At 38.9% G+C, this 21,543-nt stretch overlaps 1 protein-coding gene across 9 annotated transcripts in view; it reads left to right on the top strand.

Moving 5' to 3' along the window:
* The first annotated feature begins 1,246 nt into the window (after positions 1 to 1,246).
* The window catches only part of actn1 (actinin, alpha 1), a 56,107-nt gene continuing 35,810 nt past the window's right edge, over positions 1,247 to 21,543 (top strand). For 7 of the 9 annotated variants that reach the window (XR_007439929.1, XR_007439930.1, XM_007247578.4 and 4 more), the window contains exon 1: positions 1,248 to 1,628. Coding sequence is in view for 7 of the 9 variants with exons in the window: in XM_007247578.4 (XP_007247640.3) it covers positions 1,497 to 1,628 (132 nt within the window). In the remaining 2 variants the exon portion in view is untranslated. Of the gene's footprint in view, positions 1,629 to 21,543 lie in introns of all 9 variants that reach the window. The other 2 variants (XM_015605400.3, XM_022685020.2) reach the window with 1 other exon arrangement.

Below are 21,543 nucleotides of genomic sequence, written 5' to 3'. Positions count from 1 at the left end.
ATTAGTTTCCCAAGGAAAAGTCTGTAAAAAATATTTCACACATCTTCTCAGTGATAAAACTCTTGCATCTGGACGGCAATTGAAAAAACAGGATGACAAGTGAGTTTTTTGGCTTTCTCTGTCACATGACCGCGTTCAGTAGCTTCTCCATTTTCATTCGCTATTGTGTTTACATGGATCTCCATGGAAACGCATGCCCAAAGTGTAATTACGGTGCGTGGCAGTTTTCAAATAGCTATTTTATTTGACTCAAGGTGACGAAACTCAGAGATGTGCATCCGGACGGGATTAAAATGACCAGACGAACACAGAGTTCAGTGAAAAACAGTAGGTAATTCAGCCTGTAATTTCTGTAATCTAAGAAAAATAAATACCAGACTGGAATAAATTAGAGAGGACCCCCCCATAAAAGAGAAAATTACCCCAGGACCCCCTGAGAAACTAATCCCGTCCGGATGGGGCTTTAGTTGAGTAATTCTTGCCATACTATTTGGACATGGATCTCAAAACATTAAGAGGTGAGAAAATTAAGTAATTAACTCTTGACTAGTTCAGCACAGCTGTTACCTGAAAGCCATCCCAGGTGACTCTACCTCATAAAGCTGACTGAGAAAATCCAGCCTTGATGTGCAAAGCTGTCAAAGAAAGATGTGCTACTTTAAAGAATCTAAAATATAAAACCTATTCTGGTTTGTTTAGTAAACAATTCCATATGTTTTTTTCTTTATATTTTGGATGACTTTAGTATTAATCTACTATACAGAACATTTTACAATGATGAAAAATCCCAGAATTTAAGGTGTGTACAAATTTATGCTTAGTACTGTACTTTTGGCCATATAGTGTATAATTACTTAATTAATATCAATTACTAATCTGTGTAAGGATTTTTAAATGATTAGACTGAACCCTGCACAGAACCTTTTAGAATCATTTGCAGCACAATAAGAAACAGTTACACAGTTCAGAGCACAAGGAGTCGACTCTTTCAAGCGAACGAATCTTGAGGAACCGACTCCTCGGAAAGACTCGGGAGTAATTACTGCAGATTTTTTAACCCCTGCGCTTCTGAACTGACACATATGTGTATATACAGAGACTGACATGCGCATTGTCCAATAGCAGCTTGCTCTGCAGCCAAAAGGGGCGGGGATTTGGGACACGTGATCATCAGCCAATGAGAATCCATGCCGCGTCAGCCCAACGCCGCCCCCCCCGCTTTCCCCAACTCTCCCCTCCCTTTACAGCGAAGTTTCTGCCCCCAGTTGCTCACGCTGGAGGTTCTGCCTACACGCAGCTAGGCAGAGAGACGAGAGGAAAGAGAGAGAGAGATAGATAGATAGAGGGAGAGGAAGAGAGAAAGAGAGAGACAGGCAGGCTGAGGCAGTAGAAGCTACAGTGTCGTTATTATTATCAGCTCGGGCGAGTTGTTCAGAGTGTCGAGTGTTCAGCAGCAGCAGCAGCTTCTCTACCTACCAGCCTCACTTACAGTCAGTATGGATCACCACCACCAACACCATCACCATCACCAGCACTATGATGGAGATGAGAACGACTACATGCAGCAGGAGGACGACTGGGACAGGGACATGCTCCTGGACCCAGCCTGGGAGAAACAGCAGAGGAAGGTAGGAGAGCAGCTTAAGGAGGATGGGATGAGGGGAGGAGGGGAGGAGGGGCATTAGCACTAAAGAGGGGTCTGGAATGGACTTGGTAGTGAAGCAGTAGTCTCTAAACTGGACTTAAAAGCACTAAAGTAGGGGTTGTAGCCATAAAGGCCCTAAATGTAGTGCTGATGTGCAGCTAGTGTCTCTAGAATGGAATGGTAGCGATAATAGCAGTGGTGCCAAAAGGGGTACAGTGGTTCTATAAAGGGTATGATGCCCTGAAAAAGTTAGTGCCTATAGGAAAGGAGCATTGAGATGGTGAGAGGACCTAGATGGATATACAGCTCTGGGAAAAAGTTAAGAGACCACTTCAGTTTCTAAATCAGTTTCTCTGATTTTGCTCTTCATAGGTATATGTTTGAGTAAAATGGACATTGTTGTTTTATTCTATAAACTACGGACAACATTTCTCCCAAATTCCAAATAGAACGTTCCATTTAGAACGTTTATTTGCAGAAAATAAGAAATGGCTGAAATAACAAAAGAGACGCAAAGCTTTCAGACCTTAAAACAATGCAAAGAAAACAAGTTCCCATTCATAAAGTTTTAAGAGTTTAGAAATCAATATTTGGTGGAATAACCCTGTTTTTTAATCACAGTTTTTATGCATCTTGGCATGTTCTCCTCCACCAGTCTTACACACTGCTTTTGGATAACTTTATGCCTTTACTCCTGCTGCAAATATTCAAGCAGTAATCCCCCTTCCTCTTGATTATACTCCAGAGGTTTTCAAGTCTTGCTAAGATCAAAGAAACTCATAATTTTTAAGTGGTCTCTTATTTTTTCCAGAGCTGTATATATTACTGCAGAGGAGAGGATGATAGTATGGGCAGTAGCCCTAGATTGATAAATGGAATAAGAGTGAACAAAAGTAGCCTAGAAAAGGGTTGTTAGTCCAAGAACTGGGTTAGTGCTGCATCAAGATGGTAGTGGCACTAGAACTTTAGTAGTGTCCCAAGTAATAGTCCCAAAGATGGGGATAAAGGCCTTAAATATAGTGTAGTGTATAGTGTAGTGTATAGTGTATAGTGTTATGACACCCATAGGAAAGAAGCATTAAGATGCTGATGGTCCCTAAACTAGTAGTTAAAGAAATGGGCAGTAGCCATAGAGTCAAACATGGCAGTCATAAGAACTGGTATAAGGAGCCTAGAAAGGGGTTATTATTCCAAGAAAGTTAGTAGTGGACCAAGGAATAGTCCTCAAGATGGAGTTAAAGGCCCTAAAGGTAGTGTACTAGTGCAGCTAGTGGCTCTAGCAAAAGTTAGTACCCATAATAAAAGAGTAGTGATCTGTTGAAGTAGGACCATAAAGTAGAGGTTTTAAGGTAGTAGTGATAAAAGAAGGTGACCATTGTCTTAACAAGGTGAGCGACCATACTTAAAAGAGTGTAGAGGCCCTATAAGAATGGATGTGTATCACTACAGAGGAGGATATATCCGTAGTTGGAGATAGAAGCCTTAAAGAAATGGGCGGTAGCAGTATTCATATTATGTGATGTATCATTCCCAAGTAGAGACATAAGGAGCATAGAATCCAAGAATTGTGTTAGTACTCCATCAAGGTGGTAGTGATGAGGACTAGTCCTAAAGATGAGGTAGAGGCAGGTAGAGGTAAGTTGTAGTACTGAAGAGCAGGTTATTGGTGAATCAATAGAATCAAATAGAATCAAATATAGGGTAATAGAATTCCCCACAAAAAAGAAGAAATAGAGGTTTCCCTGCAAATATGGATGCTTGAACAAGAACCCTTGGAGGCTATTGTTCTCTGTGATTTAGGACAGAACAGTGTGTGCTAGTGTTCTAGGTTAAACAGTCTGAGTGGTCCAAGGCAGTGTCTGTTGCACTACTATTGGGTCCAGACTTGTAGCATTCAGTATGTGTAAGTGTGTGTGTGTGTGTGTGTGTGTGCATATTCAGCAGATGGGCTGCAGGTTCCAGCATGCAGCTGCGTCCACAGGCCCTGAGCTCCAGCACTGAGCTGTAGCCGCATATATGTGTGTGTGTGTGTGTGTGTGTGTTTATCTTCTCATCTGATCTTGTTTAGCATTGCTCCCCATTCCAGTCTGGTGTATAGGGGTCTCTCTATGTGTGTGTGTGTATGTGTTTGTGTATAGTTTTGGCTCTACGCCACGGATGACCCCCTGACCCTCTAAGTGGTCACTTCTCTGGAGTGAGTGGGGCTCTGCAGTGTCTGTCCTGCCCGTACACACCTGGTTCATCACAGCAGCTCGTTCCTGTGGACAACAAAGGCTTGTTGGAGCAGGAAAACACTGAAAGTGTGTGTGGAAGGGAGTTATGTTCTCCAGAAGCAGGATTGAGAAACTCTGCTGCATGAGTCGATAATCTGAAGAATCTGATTCAGAATCTAAAGCTTTATTTGCCAAGAACAAGATGTACAAGGAGTTTTTCTCAGGGCTGGTGTGAACGGAAATGCGAAACATGCAATAGTGACAATACTGAAGAGTGAAATGTGTTTAGTTGCATCAAAAGTGGGCTGAAGTGTGTGTGTGTGCGCACTGAATGCTGGTTGATAAAAGTGCTGAAATTTAGGGGTTTTGTTTTCCAATCAGCTCTAAGACAAATTAGACAAAAACTTTCAATAAAGTAAATACGTAAAAAAATATATGAATGCAAAGAGCTACAACTATAATGCAAATAGAACGCACCATATTTAGTATGCACAGTTCCACTGTGAGTAGGACGTGCACATAACAGTAAGCACACTTGCGTTATAAATAGTTCTACAGTATAAGTACAGGTAGGCTATAAGAATGCGGGTGCTGTGCTCCAGTGAGTTGTGTGTGAGGAGGCTGAATGAGGCCTACAGAAAGTATTTGGGAGTAATGGAAGGGCTCAAAAATTCGCTCCCACACTTCCAACCCCTCCTTTTTTGAAAAGTAGATGGGAGGGAGAAAAGGAAAAGCACGCTGCGGTTAGGGCCGGCCTTCATGGGACTGAGCCTGCTGCCCAAAAATGGTAATAACACACACGCTGCTGCTTCTGCCGCTGCTGCCGCCACTGCTGGAAAACTTTACCCCCCCTTTTCTTTTCCCTTTTTTTAACTCTTACTTTTTTTCCTCAGACTGTGGAAAGCTCAGGCCTCCTCTTTCCCAAATGATGTCATTAGGACAGAGCTACCGAGAGGAAGGCTTAGCTTAACTTACCGCTCAGGTACATCTCAGTACTCAAAAACGTTCCAAATAGGGCTGGAGTAAGTAACATCAGGAATAAAAGTACTATAAAATGGTTATTGGTAGGCAGTGCAGCAAGAATAAATGACAGGCCGTTACATTTTTTTTTTTTTTCTGATTTTCTACAGTTCTGCTCTTTAATGAAACATTAGCACTCAGCACTTACAGTACAGAACAATACAGTACTGGTCAAGAGTTTTATAACAGAAGTAGTCCAGTAGCAGTTCTGCATGGCTTAGATGATCTGCTTTTTATTTTCCTCATCGTAGCAATGTCAGACCTCTAATTCTATTCTTCACTGCTGAAACTGTGACTTAGTCTAATCTTAAGCTGAGCTAAAGGCGCTATTGCCATGTGGGTCAGCCAGACCCCTTCCTGTACCAGTTTTCTTCAGTTTCTGAGAGTCTTTTGAATTAGTAGGAATCAGTATTCACCGCTCTCTGGTTTTATTTATAATTTCCCTAAAGGAAAGACTCATAAGTAGTTTTAGAGTTCTCTGTGTTTCTGTGTTTTTTCTAGTTATTATGATGAAAGTGTGAATGTGTTGTGTTGTGTAAATGCAGTAACACCATCTGACAGTTTTTCATTTCTACAGACCAGCTGTAAGTTCTTAACCAATGACTTGTTTCCTTAAAAGCACCTTCCCCTTTTATTTTCAAAACATAATTTTATTTCCTAGTTTTTTTTTTTTTTTTTACAATATACATGTTCACAGGTTTTAGTTTGTTTTCCTTTAAATCCGTTGCAGTTTTCTGCTAACTTTTGTTTCATTTAAGTTCGCTGGATTTTGTACCATTTCAGGGTATTCTGTCCCTGAAGAACTATCTAGGGGTGTTTTAAAACTTTTGACCAGTAGTATATATATGCTGTATTCACATTTTGGCATAAAACAATCTCACAATGGCACCCAATGTACTATATTTGTGTCCGTAATATTAGCTGCTGTTATACTGAAACGCTGTTACATCCTATTGGAATAGAAATTGTGATAAAAGTAGAATTGCTGTGTTTCATTTTCTTTTCTCTCAGTTTAAATGGAACACAGCGTAAGTTTCAGACTGGATGGGCAGCATATGCAAAAACTGACTGAAATAATATTAGACTAATAAACTAGTAGTCATAGACAGGAAAAGTGTTAAAGTTAAAGGCTAACACAAAGGCTAAAAACAAACTAGCCTGTAAAGCTCTAAGCTAGCAGCTTTTGCTAACAGTTACGGTTAATTACACACATACACAGCATGGCTATTGCTGAGCTGCAGCTAAGCTTGAACAAATAACTAGATTAAATGTAAATGACTAAGCTAAGCTATGCTGCTGAAGCTGAGATACTGAATGTGTTAATACAGCATTTACAGGCTGGTTGTTAAGGACAGAGGTGTGTGTGTGCGTGTCTGTAATTGGCTGTTTAGCATTGTTTAGTGTTTTATTCTAACCATTTTCTTATTTATTATTGGGTAGATCTACATCTAGTCGTCTGCCTTAAACCAATAATTATTTGTAAGTAGTTATCTTATTATTTGATGTGATTCTGATGTGATTGTACAGTCCTAGTTTGTATTATTGTTGTTATTATTATTGTGTTTATACTTAATTAATATTTATGTATTATGTCACTAGTTGCTGTTTTTCATGTATGAGTAGTTAATCAGGGTAGAGTGTATTATATAGCCTGTGGCACTAGTGTGTTTTAATAGGACACACACACACACACACACACACACACACACACAAATTGAATTTGGTTGCAGACAGGCGGACTGCTACCCAATTAACACCCTCTGTGACTGTAATGTGTGTGTGTGTGTGACACAGATAAATAGGTTATTGTTCAGTTAAAAGGTCAGTACTACAGTTTAAGTGGGAGGGATGTCATTACACAGTCTCTCTCTCTCTCTCTCTATATATATATATATATATATATCTTTTACATGATCACTTTTAACATCATATGTTTTTATTTTTTTTATTTGGACAGTAGGGATAACTGTGATGATTTAATGATGTTGATAATGGTGGTGATGGCCATAATAGTAATACTGTTGAAGATGATGTTAAAAGTGATGATGATGATGGTGGTAAAAGTTGTTAGTGAAGGTCATGATGAGAGTGATGGTGAAGGTGGTAATATTGGGGATGATAATTACATAATAATTAAGGTAATAATTACAATGGCCATAGTGATAATATCTGTGGTGATGGTAATGTCAACAGTGATTATAATAGTCAGTGACAATGATAATGATAATGGTGGTGATGGTAATGGCGACATTGATTATAACAGTCATCGTGACAATGATAATGGTGGTGATTGTGATGTGATAGTGATAGTAACCATGATAATGGTGGTAATGGTGATGGGAATGATGCAGGTAATGATACTAATGGTTATGATATTAAGGATGGTGTGGCCAAAATGTTGGTGATAGTAATGATTATGGTGATGACATTAGTTGTGATAATGGTATTGGTGGTGACCATTTTAAAAATGGTGATGATGAGCATTCCTAAAAAATGGGGGTGATAATGTTGAAGGTGGTGGTGTTGACGATGGTGATGGGGCTGAAAAATGTTGCAAAGTATAAAGTTTGCGTGTGTATTTGTGTGTTTGTGGGTGTGTGTATGTGAGAGAGAGCTAGAGATGGAGATAGAGAGAGAGTGTAAAAGCAGGTTTGAGCTTGACTCCGGATGATCAGCAGCATACCTTATCACCATATCACTCTCTCTCTCTCTCTCTCTCTCTCTCTCTCTCTCTGTTGCTAGTTACAGGATTGTCCAGGCTTGCCCTTATAAGGTTAGATACCTAGGGCACCTTTTACCCCTCCCTGCATTCTTCTACCTCTCTCTCTTTCTGTCTAAAAGGATACATACTTCAGCTGCCCCCTGTTCCAGCTGCAGATCATTTGTTCTCTGATTAAAAAGAAAAACGATAATAAAGGTTGTTCTGCGTTCCTAATTGACGGATCCAAGCTCCGCCCACAAGTGATATTTATTTTGGATGTGAGTGAAAGGTCACACTGTTTTGGCAGGAAAAGTAGCATCATAGCCTGGACTGTTCACTGCAGTAGCAGAGCAGCAAAGTGCTGCTGGAGACAGTCGGGAACTGAAGCTAATGCTAGTGCTGTTGAAAAAGACAGCTATCCATGGGTCTGACTGCAGCCTGCAAGGAATATAGCTAATAAAGCAAACATTAGTGCATGCAGAGTGTAGAGTCGCCTCAGGGCTAATGTACTTTACACAGTAGGGGTGGGCGATATGGCCCTAAAATAATATCACGATATGTCATGGCATTTTCCAAAAACGATACTCTTGACGATATGACAAAACACAGATTTTTTTTTTCCCCAAGAATACACAACTGCACAATACTAGTAATACACTCCATATATCTCCATATATCCAGTGTTGCGGTAAAATCAATCATACTGGACAGATATAATCTGTCTCTAGTAGATATATAATGGGAAGTGAGAACAGTGTGAATTTTACTTTTGCTAAAAACAGCAAAAAAAGTCGTACCCTGTTGTGATAGGGTTAGGGATGAGTGATATGGCATGATATTTCAGGGTTTAATATCGTTCACGATATTCAAAAATGTTGCCGATTTTATCGCGCACGATATGATATGGCACATCCCTATTACACAGTGTGAGGGACATTTAAAAAAACTGTCTGCGTCATCTATTCTTTAGCATGTTGGCTATTAATTACCTAATAGCATTCCATATGTAGGCTGTAGCTGCAGTGCTAAATCATGAGATGCACAGTTTCAGTCAGCTGATGTTGATGATCACTTTATAGCCTGATTAGTGGTGGCTCCCGCCAAATCTCCCAGGATAGGGCAAATATTATGATGATATGATTTTATGGTGACCTGTTCAGTTTTATAAGCTATCTAATTAGACATTCTCACCTTGCTTTACACAATCATTTAGCATTATCATGGAATCGGATTCATCTGCTCTGAAAGGAGACCGCATCACACCCATTCTCACCAGAGAGGGCCCTCAATCCCCCAAATCTCAAAACTTACAGACATCGGCTTTGATCATAAAATTATATTAAGGTTTTCACACCAACTATGTAATTTAGTATTTTATTTTGGTGCAGCAGATACAGAATAAAGATTGGTATTAGGGCTGATGTGCAATAAATACAAATAAAATACAATTAAATAGTTTGGGAAATACAAATGCAGTCACACTTCAAAAACTGCATCACTCACTTGTTGTTTTTAAATTTGGCTTATCTGTCTTTTAAAGCAGCATAGAGATTAATCCCCCCTCTGACCAGTTCCCTCTTCATGTAAAGCATGGCTTGCACATTCAGTCGTGGGTCAGTGTCTGCAGTAGCTGGTAGCTGAAGTGTTTATGCTGCTATAGGGACGAGGGGTCAGGTAGGCAGCCAGGTAAGCAGTTCAATGCTAACAGGCTAACTGTGAAATCAGGACAGGGCTGTGCATAGGACAATTCTAATCAACAACCGTCTCATAGTTATGAGACACTTGCTGGTCATGATTTAAGTGGAAAAAGTAACTGGGTGTAATGAGTCCACTCCTGTGTGGAGCAGTATATAAGTACCATTAAACTTATATACAATCTAAGGGAAACTTACATGACTCTGGAATCCCCACCCAGAACCCATTAAACACATTGAGATTGCATTGTAGAGCCTGAAATTCTAAAAAAAAGGCTGTTAACATGGGAGTGAACAAGAGAGATCTGGGTAATTTCCAGAGAACTGGAAATTGCCCCAATAGAGGCAGTACTGAGGGAAACGCAGCTAGCTGCTGATCTGGTTTGTGATACTTAGAGGCAGGACTGGATGACTAGAACAGTCACAGTTAATAGGGCTGTTAATCTTTGGGAATCCTACAATTCGATTCAGAATCGATTCTTGGGGTCACGATTCGTTTTTTTTCTGATTCTTTCAAATCGGTTGGATTTCTTTTTCTTCATCCTCCATACTTTAGCGGTGCAACAACAAACACTGTAAGCCTTATAGGGAGAGGCAGTAAGAGCAAAAACTTTCCCTGTCCTGTTGCTGCTGTCTTGCGACACTTACCTACTGTCTCGCGGAGCATTTTAACTGTCTCGCGGAGCATTTTAACTGTCTCGCGGAGCTCAGGTACTGTCATACAGATCTTTTTAACAGTTAAAGGGCGGCGCAACAACAAACTTTCTTCTCACTATGTGGTGGGTCTTTTCGCCCCAATAAATAAACAGCCACTAAGCCTGATTAAACATAGAACCAATTCACGGTAGCATTGCAGTAGCAATAGGACATTAAGGCTCTCTACCTAAGTGGCTGAGACAGGGCACTTTGCCTCAGTTATGCTAAAATGGTCTAAAGCTCTATCAGTAACCTGGAGCAGCTCAGCAGCAGAGAGAAGCTTAGCTGGCAGAGCTAAAGCAGCTGGATCTGGTGAGCTTTCTGATTAGCCTGTCAGTTTTTTTTGCCTAAACATTTAGAACCCAGCTCTCAGTGCTACAGCCATTAGTCAGCAACCTGGTGAGGCACTGGCTTGTTTATGTTTGTGTTTGTAAACAAGCCAATCAGACGCACACTCATGTAAACAGAGAAAATTGAGTGTTAAGCAAAAGACATTCTTGGTGTCTCACTACGTGTTTATGTACGCATCAAGGCTGCCTCGTGTACCCTCCGTTTTTTGGTGCGTTATAGGGCTGCAGGATACACAATAGTCAAGATGTGCGATGTCACTTAAGGCAGTTAAATCAAATCACATGTCAGGTTGCAATGTTTTGATTCTTGACACAAGAAGTAGATTCACAGAGTTGTAATTTTCTGAGTGAACAGCGCTGTCTCTGTGTCTGTGTGAGTGACCGGCTTCTGCTGCCTGAGAAGCCTGGCAGACGTAAACACGAGGTAACCGTAGGCCTCCATATGGCTGGGCACGTGCTTGTAAATGCACGTGCACGTCAGTTGGGCACAGCTTTGCGCAGATATTTCCAGTTACAGCTGAATTCATGCTTTTAATTGCAAACATTTACCCTTTTATTTACCTTTTAGAATGTTTAAATGCTTCACTAAAGGGTAGATTATTGTTGTTTTGCTGATTTCCTCTGGTTTCGAGTGATCGAAGCACTGACTCTTTTTTTCTGACGTGAGACAGCGCACGGTTGGGGGTGGGGCTGGTGACGTCGCGCATTGTTTAATATCGCAATATATATTGTTGAAAAAAAACATTGCAATGTCAATTTTTTCAAGTATCATGCAGCCCTAGTGTGTTGATTGTGAACATTCTTAAACATGAAACGGGTGCATACACAAAAAGCAGTAAAAGACTAGGGCCATTGTGACATTCAGCAACTTCAACACGACTGACTGTTTAAGAAAGACCTGCCCATATCTGATGAATCATCATTAAGTAAACTGACTTGCCTGTAAGGACAGTTTTCCAAACTCATGGCGAAACAATAAACAGTTTTTGGCATTAAAATATAAATTCTGTCGAAGCACAATATTAGTTTAATTTGGACATGGCCTCAATCATCTTGTTGACCTCTGTATTGCTCATTTTGTTTTCCTTAGCAAGAAGAGCATCTTACAGTAAATATGTTGATTAGTTGACTAGTTTTGTCTGTTTTACTGTTTTTTCTAATTTTCTTTTTTTTTTAGGAAGTTTAAACATATATACTTTAATTTCAATATATTACTATTTTAGTAATTACTAGTTAACTGCTCTTTAAAGGTGTAATTGCATTATTATTATTATATTATAATTAATATATTTTCTGGCATAAAGTGGTGTATTGTTTGTGGTAAAAGAGAAAAAAGAAAGAAAAGGAATAGAAAAAGAAAAAGAGGCATAAAATGGTAATATATTTAATCACAATTATTTATGGGACTATATATTGTCCAACATAACAAGGAGTCCATTTAATAGAAGCACAATGTAGAGGTTTAGAGGTTTCCAATAAAGTGGCCAGTGAGTAAAAGCACAAAATGAGAGTTTCCAATAAAGTGGCCAGTGAGTGGAAGCACAGTTAGGTTGTTTATAAAGTGTCTGTGTGAGTTTGCACTGTGCTGTCTCTCTCAGCAGTGTGAAATTCCCTGTGTGGTTTATTATCTCAGACTGAAATCCTGCAGTTTCTCTTCCATGTTTAAGTTCCTTTTAAAGTCACCCTAAACTTACTTTCCTTATCAGTGTCCACCTCATCCGCTTTTATCTGCTGACAGTCCACACACACACACACACACACACATACAGAGTGCTGTGCTGGGTTATGACTGGCTGAGAGAAAGGCTTGTGTTTGAGGAGTCAAATGGTGAATTCAGGTTGTTCTTATCTTATTTGAATTTGGGCTTTTGATGCAAATATCCACCTGCAATAACAGCCTCCACTCTTTTAGGAAGGCTAAGAATGCTGGAATTGCTAGGGATTGGATAAAATATTGATATCATAATATATCGTATAGTTTTTGTTTGGGATTTATTATTGATATGTGGCGCCCAAATGTCGAAGTTTTTATTGAAATTGAAACATAGGTGCTCTAAACTTCCAAAGACTGGCCCCCAATTTGACTTAATAAAGTATCTGCTTTATTTCTCTTCATTTGCTTATTTAAGAATATTTTTTTCCTCTTCAGTGACACAGATGCCGTGTCATATCATAGACAACAATATCATGATGTAATCATTATTGTGGGAATTGTATTGTAAAAATATTACATCATTAAATGCCCTGTGATTCCCACTGATAGTTGAAACGTTGCTGTGAAGAGTATTTGATTGCTTTTAGCTACAAGACTGTAAGAGCATCACTCCAACTCATCATACTGCACGGATCTCCAGCACTCCATAGAAACCCACAGCCCAGCTTTATGTACCTCCAGCTAACACTCAGCACTGAGCACAGTGAGTCTGGGGGTTAGGTCCTCATGGTTGCTCCAGACCATCCCACGGGCACAGGCTGGATTCCAATAATAAAACATTTCAAATATGTGACAAAATAACTAGCCTAAAGCTAGTTGATAAGTAAGCTGGAGATATAGACCTCTGAAGACGACACTTAGGTCAGTTTAACAGTTTTTATAAGCACATCTGCTTAACATGCAATCCAGTCTTACCAAAAAAGTTCCATAAACAACGATAAATAACACAGAGCAGCAAATACACATACCCATTACCTTATATAGTATTGCACATATCTCTGTGCAAATGGGACAGTAACAATTAAACCATACATGAACTAAGTTACCATGTAAAACAGATGATAAATCTAAATATGTTATATTATAGATTTTTTTAAAAAGTAGACAAATCAATTACACAGCAAAAAGAACTAATAGCCGTTTTTATTTTGGCTTTTATATTACTAATATTAAACTAAAATTTAATATTATAATAATAAATAGTAAGATAAATAGACCTCAACAACGTTAATCACTGTAAGTTACATTGTCAAAACCGAAACAACTGAATATATGCATAAATAAATTCACTTTACAACAGAGAGTAATAAAGGAATGTAAGGTGTGTGTGTGTGTGTGCGCAGGGTTTTTGGGGCCTCAGGAGATCAGAGGTCACCCCCCATTTCCTGTCAGGAGCTGGGAGAAAGCAGAACAGAGAAACACACACTATTTAAAATAAAGAAACCTGTGTGAGTGTGTGTCTGTGTGTGTGTTTGTGTCTGTGTGTATGTGCACCTATGTATGTGCGCGCATATGTATTATGTTATGGATGTTATATGTTTAAGTCAGTGGTTCTCAGGGCCCCCGGCTGCTCCATATTACTGCACACACACATACACACACATACACAAACACACACACACACAAACACACACACACACAAACTCAAAAGCAGGGCCCGGCTAGAGGCCCAAAATATTCAGAATCACTGATTCAGTTCAGAGTGATTCAGTTTAGTTCTGTTACCTGAAGTTACGCAGTTAGCTCCACCCATTCAGGCTACAGCAGTTAGCTCCACCCATTAATGCTCCAGCAGTTAGCTCCACCCATTCAGCCTACAGCAGTTTGTCTAACCAACCTAAAGAGTGTTTTTTCCTGATCTGTTTTTTGAACTTGCCGAAATACAAGGCATCCTATCAGAACAGAGCTTATATACATATATCGGTTTTAAATACACTTTGTGTTTAGTTGTAAGAGATGAGAGAATGATGACCTGCATGTAGGCTGTGGAGTATATGTCTGATCTCCACTCTTCTGGTGGAGAGAGAGTGATAAACATGATGCTTTAAGAATCATCCTTTAGCTAAGGTGCTTTACAGAAATCTGACCCGGATTAGTAGGAGCAGAACACACACTAGAATGGGCCAAGCAGGGGGTGGTCTCCTGAACCAGCTTGTCTTTGTGTGTGCATGTGCATTTGATGACATCATCGCTGTTCAGATGGCTAACACCTGTCCGTAACTACATCTGGGTGTAATAGCAGGTGGTTTTTGGGGCGGGGCTCACAAAGCAGAGCACACACTGAGTTTATCAAAGCAGCTGCCAGTCTGTTTCCATAGCATCCAGTAATCAGCTCCTTATCACCTGTGTGTGTGTGTGTGTGTGTGTGTGTGTGTGTGTGTTAAATCAATTACATCATATGTGCACCTGCTGTGTCCCATAGTGAAAGAAACTCCCTATCTCTCTCTCTTTCTCTCTTTCTCTCTTTTTCTCACTCTGAAATAAATTAATAATTAATGAATTTCTGTTGCTCACTGGTTGGTCAGTTTCCGTGCTCACTGATAAGTGTGTGTATGTGTGTTTTGCTGTCCTGCTGTCATGTCCAGGCCAGATGGTATGTGTGTGTGTATGCGTTGCTATGGCAGTGTATATTGAGAACAGTGTTTGCAGTCAGTGCTTTTTGGTGTGTGATGTTACAGTAAAAGATAGGGGTTGGACAATTTATCAATTTTGTGATACAGCTCTGGAAAAAATAAGAGACCACTTAAAAATTATGAGTTTATTTGATTTTACCAAATTAAAAACCTCTGGAATACAAACAAGAGGAAGATGCATGATCAAAAGCCATCAAACCAATCTGAACTGCTTGAATTTTTGCAACAGAAGTGGCTTAAAGTGGAACTCTTGTGTTAAATGGACTTATGTAGTTAAACATGATAAAAAAGTACTTACCTTTGATGAATAGCTCACCTCCGTTCTCTCACAGCATTCTGAGATCGAGAAATTTTAACAGTTTATCTAAACACCCTTCAGACTGGGTGACGGGCGTTATTTTTCCCCGATAAATCGCTTTTTACACCGTTATCCAGGGACAAAGTAGCTTCACACTCCTTGCTAGAATCCAGAGAGCTCTGACATTTAAAACGAGACATTAATAACTTAAAAAGTGCACAAGAAGCTTATTAAAAATATACATATATACATATACTCCGCATAGCGTAGCAGCCGGCGCCAGAAGGCAGGCTATGCACAGTTTATGTATATATGTCTGTCATTATCAGTACAGTGATAGCAGCACACGGAGCTGAAGCTAGCGGTATGGGATGTAAACAGTGGTTTTTAATAAGCGTCTTGTGCACTTTTTAAGTTATTAATGCCTTGTTTTAAATGTCAGGGCTCTGGAGAGACTCCGCCCACATAGGTGATGTTGACAGAATATAGTAAAGTTCTTTAATGCGTCCAGTCACTAAACTGCATTGAGAACCGAAACTAACTGGTTTCTGTTCTGGTGTTTTAGAGATGTAAAATGCCCTTAAACACAGCGTTGAGTACAGAAGTCGCTCATCAAAGTTAACTAAAGAAGACCTTTATAAAAATGTGGCAGCCATCTTTGATTCTGGACTTGGGATGGTGAGGCTCATCCAATTATCTAAATAGATTTGTGAGAGCAATCCAGTTGAAATTTGAACATACTAGTTCAATTGGAACACAGAATTAGACCAGGGGTTCAGAGACTATATGTGTATATGTTGGAATACAGTAGGGCTGGGACAAAGTATTGACATTGCAATATATTGCATTGTTTTCCTTTGTGATACATTACTACTTAAAATTTGGACACACTTTCTCATTAAGTGTTTTTACTTAATTCATTTTCTACATTGTAGATTAATAATAAAGACAAATAAAGGAAAATTCTGGAATTACATGTTAAACAAAAATTATGGTCCCCCAAAGTCCCATGACTTAACCCCAACTGAGATGATTGTGGATAAGCTGGAGCTTCACAGTGTGAAGGAAAAGCAGCAACTATTCTTCAGCACCAGGAACTCCTTCAAGACTCTGAGAAAACTATTCCAGGTGACTCTTCCTCATGAAGACAGTGTAGAAATGTGGCTACTTTAGTATAAAACATATTCTGGTTTGTTTAACAGTTTTAAATATTAACAGTTATTTAATATTACATTTACAATGTTCAAAAGTTTTGTTTTGTCCAAAGTTTTGACTGGTACTGTTCATTATCAATAAGTGGCATCAAATATTGAAACATAGGTGCTCAAAACTACTTAAGACCCCCCCCCCCATCATTGAGATACCATTATTGAGATACCATCATTTTCATAGAAAATTCATTGTGATAGTTTGTGGGATTTATCGTGAGTTCGTTCGTGAGATGCCCTGTGATTTCCATTCCTAGAATATAGGGATATGTAATAGTTAGACTCTTGTGTTGTTTGACCTAGATTGTTATTGTTTCTCAATTCATTGCTCCATTGGGGTGTGTGTGTGTGTGTGTGTGTGAGTATAGCTTCACTGTTTTAGTCACAGTAGTGTGTGTGTGTGTGTGTCTGGTTAGCTCATCATGACTGTAAGAGTGCAGTTCCTCCTGTGTGTGATCAGGTCAGTGTTGTGTCACAGCTCCAACAGACACACTTCACAGCCCTTAGCATCATTAGCTTCACTAGCTCTATCAGTTTAGATCTGTTCTGTGGTGATTTTCACATTTACTCTACAGAAAAGTATTAAAAGTTAGTTATCATCAGTGTAAAACTCTCAGTTTGTGAGATAAGCTTGATCGGAAAACAAGGAAGAAACCCACCTTTACCATAGTGCTAATTCCTGCTAGCAACCCTACAGTGTTGTGAATAGCACAGTAGCAACAAGCTAGCAGTGTTTGGAGATTATAAGGACAACTAACCAATAGGAGAGCTTATTTAGCTGTGTCAGAGACATTATTAATGTAGAGACCAAACACAAAGTCCCAAAAAGAGCCGATCAGCTGGTCTAACAATTTTTGGATAGTAGTTGAACGCTGCAACATTACTTGTGCCCATGTTTTAACTTTTCCGTTATGTTAGTATTCAAATTTTCAAAATGCTTAAAAATTTGCTTAACATTCTTATAAGTTTTTGTTAGCATGAGAATCCCCCCTCAATGTATAGCTATAACAAGCCGAAAAATCAAGATATAAACTATTTATGATTTTTGTTTTTTCATGATTCATGGTTTTGATCAGATTTAATATAGAAACATATTTAATATATTATATTAATATTTAATATAATAATATAATAATATAATATATATCTGAAGTGATAATCCGACTTTCTGTTTCCAGTATTTTGGTCTCTTCTCATTTAAATACATAGAAAGCAGGTCTTGTATGACTATGAGATAATGAGATAACTGTCTGCTGATGTTAAAGAGATGTCTACTGAATGAACTGACTTGCCTATAAGGAGTTTGGTTGTGTCTTGGTTATAGTGAATTACAAGTTATGTAAATCAGGTAGAAAGTGCATATTTTTTTTTATAAATGTCTTATAGCTTCATAAATCCTAATGCTTTAGTAACATATTGATGTTATTAACTGTAAGTTATTTGCTTTATTGATACTAAAGTATTTTTAAGTAACTGTTATTTTAACTTTGGCCTAAAATTCCCACATCTATTTTTTTGTATTATTCTCTTAAAGATGCCTTGTTTTTATGATGATTGCACTGTTACTGTTCTGGTAGATCTGCATGCAAGAGGTTACTGATCAAACACTGAACATACGTGTGTGTGTGTATGCGTGTGTGTGGGTTGTGTTTGTGGGTGAACTCATTATTTGCATGTATTTTGGCTAAATTCACACACATGCTCATAGACACAAATGTAGCATTATTAAGGTAATGATGGCATGACTTCTCTCAGACCATAAAAGGCAAACTCGTCCAATATTTACGGAAAGTGTGTGTGTGTGCGGATGCTTATATTGCCACACTCATCATTACCACACTGAATGTTCTTACAGTAGGGCTGCGTAATAGTGTCAGAATTGTGATCATGAGCTACCAGTACTCTGCTTATTTACTCATTAATTTAATGATTATTTCAGTATTGGAAGTAAGTACACTTTTAATAATAACATTAGACTTACCTGAGTGCTTACAAACAAACAGAACTTTTCACAGACTCAGTAATCCTGGAGATACAGTTCATTTCAGTCACCCCAGTAGTTCCCTGTGAAGAGTTCATTTTGAAGGGAACTTTGTAGGGAGTGGTGAGTAACAGTTTATCACTACACAGGAAGTTGACAGTAAAGTACACATCAGTCATCAGTGTGTGTCTTGGGGGTTAGAACTGATGCAACATGAGATATGTAATATATGTATATATTTTTTATGATTACAAGCAATACTACATAATATGAACACAACACACACCTAATATAGACAAATAATAATAAATAATCATATTTATTCACAAATAACATACACAATATTATACATAGCTTCAGTTTATTACAGTCCCCTCCAAAAGTTCTGTAACATTGACGCCAATCCCTTTATTTTTGCTGTAGCCTTGAAAACTGTCCCAGCTTGTGGTTTGTGTGTTTTAGGTGACTTCAGTGGTATCCCAGGTGGTAGCTTGGGTGTTTTAGGTGGTTGCAAGTGGTATCCCAGGTGGTGGTTTGTGTGTTTTAGGTGTTTGCATTGGTATCCCAGGTGGTGGTTTGTGTGTTTTAGGTGGTTGCAGTGGTATCACAAGTGGTAGCTTGGGTGTTGCTAGAGAATTGTCACATGCTTGGCAGCACACTGCTAAGCAACAATAATGCCATGCCCATGTCTGATGTTTTTTATGGATTTGTTCTGCGTGGTCACAGTCCTATTTATGGTCAGTGCTATGGTATCCTAGGTGGTTGCTATGATGTTGTTTAGTGCTTGTTTTGGTATTCCACATGATTACAGAGCTATTTGTCATCTAAAACAGTTCCGGCATTTTGTCTAAAACACTAACTGAACACGCAAAAACATTAAATGTTTTACTGAATATCAAACATCATTTATTATATACAGTAAACATTACTGTGTGTGTGTGTGTGTGTGTGTGTGTGTGTGTGTGTGTGTGTGCTGACAGTAATAGTGCTGTCCTGTCGCTTGTTTGTAGGTTTTCAGGCATTCGGGGTTACCATAGCAACCCAGCTATGCACCGTTTAACACTGCAGCCGAGCAAAACGAGAGAAAGACAAGGGAGATAAAAAGTGAGAGTGAGCGAGAGAGAGAGAGAGAGAGTGAGAGTAACAGAATGCGTGTTTTCACTTGGACAGCAGAGTTTCTGTTCTCTTGCTGAGTGTGCAGTGTTCAGTTTGTGTGTGTGTGTGTGTGGATATTTCACATAAATTAAACATATATATGCATTTGCAGTGTAAATAACATGTGAACATTGTGCGTGTGTGCGTGCGTACGTGTGTTCGTGCGTGCGAGGGTAGACTTGACTAGGTTGTTTTTGTTCTTTGCCATCCATGCACTGCAGACACACACACACACAGGGCTGTACTGCAGCTTGGACAGTCTGACTTCATATACCCCCTGAGTGTGTGTGTGTGTGTTACTATTCAGATGGACAGAAGGGGTCTTAAACTTTTGCACGGTGCTGCAGGTGTGTAATAATGTTTCCTTGTATATTACTTACTCTCTCTCTTTCATTCATCCCATTGCTGCTCTGAGCCAGGCAGGCAGGTGTGTGTTGTGTGTGTGTGTGAGTGAATGTGTGCGTGTGTATATGTGAGAGTTCATGTTTAGTGAAAACATATGGTCCCACTCTATAATGAAAAACTGTGTGCGTCTGTTGTCTGTGTGTGTGTGTACTTCAGTGTGCACATGTATATTTGTGTGTGCGTATGTTTGCATTTGGTGTGTGTGGGAGTGATTTTCTATAATAGGGTCAGCATTTATGAGTGTGTGTGTGTGTGTGTGTGTGTGTGAGAGTGTGTGTGTGTGTGTGTGTGTGTGTGTGGCTCCTGTTGGGCTGTACAGCTGTTTCTCATCAACTTGTTACATACCGGAGAATCCAGGTCCTGCTGATGCAGGCTGTCTCCATGGCAACCACTTCCCTTCTCTTTTACACACACACACACACACACACACACACACACACACACACACACACACAGAGTGAACCCTAAGCAGGAGTGTGAAGGCGTGTGTGTTTGACTCAGGGCGGTCCGCCAGCCCTTTCCTCTCAGAACAGTTTAAAACACATTTTCACATTTTAATTAACCTTTATTTTCACACTTTCACACAGTTATTAGTGTAAACACAGCTTTAGCCTCCGATCTGCCGCTGTTTATTAAGGCTGGCCGCTACATTAGCTGCTAACAGATGTTAGCTACTGAGAAACTGTTTTCACGTCAACTGTGATGAACTTTCACACACAAATGTGCATTCTCATCCCGTAGCACCTCTGCAATAGCTGTGTTAGCTGCTCTGCTGTCTGCTGGTGTAACTTTATAAAAAACACTGTATGTGTGGGTCAATATCAGTGTATTACACCATTTGTGTCAACAGCAAAGTTATATAGATCTATATTTAAAAACAAAATACAGTACCCGTCAAAAGTTTGAATACACCTTTTCTATTTCTATGTGTTTTCTTTCTTTTTGTCCTTCTGTTTTTATGTTTTAAATTTAATATTGAAGTCTACATTAAAGCTATATAGGAACACATGCAGAACTATTCTGTACAAAAAAAGTGTTAAACAAACCAGAATATGTTTTGTACTTTTTATATACTTTGAGGACAGATCTGCACATTTTTGGTATTTTAATCTCAGTGTCTTCATGAGGTAGAGACACCTGGTTTTCTCAGCGTATTGAAGGAGTTCCATAAGGTGCTGAACAATAGTTGCTGCTTTTCCTTCACGCTGTGAAGCTCCAGCTCATCCCAAATCACCTCAAATCACCATCTTAGTTAATCAGGTTAAGATCAGGGGATTGTGGAGGACTAACACTTTTTTTGAATGCTTACTACGTAATTCCATATGTATCGCTTAATTGTTTTCATGGATTTAATATTAATCTACAATGTAAAAAATACATTAAATAATAAAAAAAACATTGAATGAGCAGGTGTGTCCAAACGTTTGACTGTTAATGTTTATTTTACAATATTTTACTCTGAATGAACAAATTATTACAAGTATAGTTGAATGTTAATATTCCCTTTATCACAAGTACTTTTAGTACAATTTATACAGTTTGTTTTCATGTGGGTTATAGTGTCCGCAGTGCTCCTGCTTATGTTAAATAATTATTTTAAGTGGCTAAATAGCCCTTTTTTAAAATGATTAATTTAGTTAATTTAATAAAAATATATATCGTGTCAGAGAATTTCCTGTCTAACTTGTCATCTTTTGATAACCCTGCCTCTTTTAATTAAGTTCCCACAAACTCAGTGACATTACAAACTTCACACTGTTCTGTTTTTTTAAAGGACTCCTGTAGAAGTCCTGTCATCGTTTTAATGTTGGCACCATGTTGTTTTCAGGGC

Source organism: Astyanax mexicanus, chromosome 7 (assembly GCF_023375975.1).
Source record: "Astyanax mexicanus isolate ESR-SI-001 chromosome 7, AstMex3_surface, whole genome shotgun sequence".
Taxonomy (NCBI): Eukaryota; Metazoa; Chordata; class Actinopteri; order Characiformes; family Acestrorhamphidae; genus Astyanax; species Astyanax mexicanus.
The sequence above is the reverse complement of the archived record's forward strand: the minus strand, read 5'-3'. Positions and strand labels throughout refer to the sequence as shown.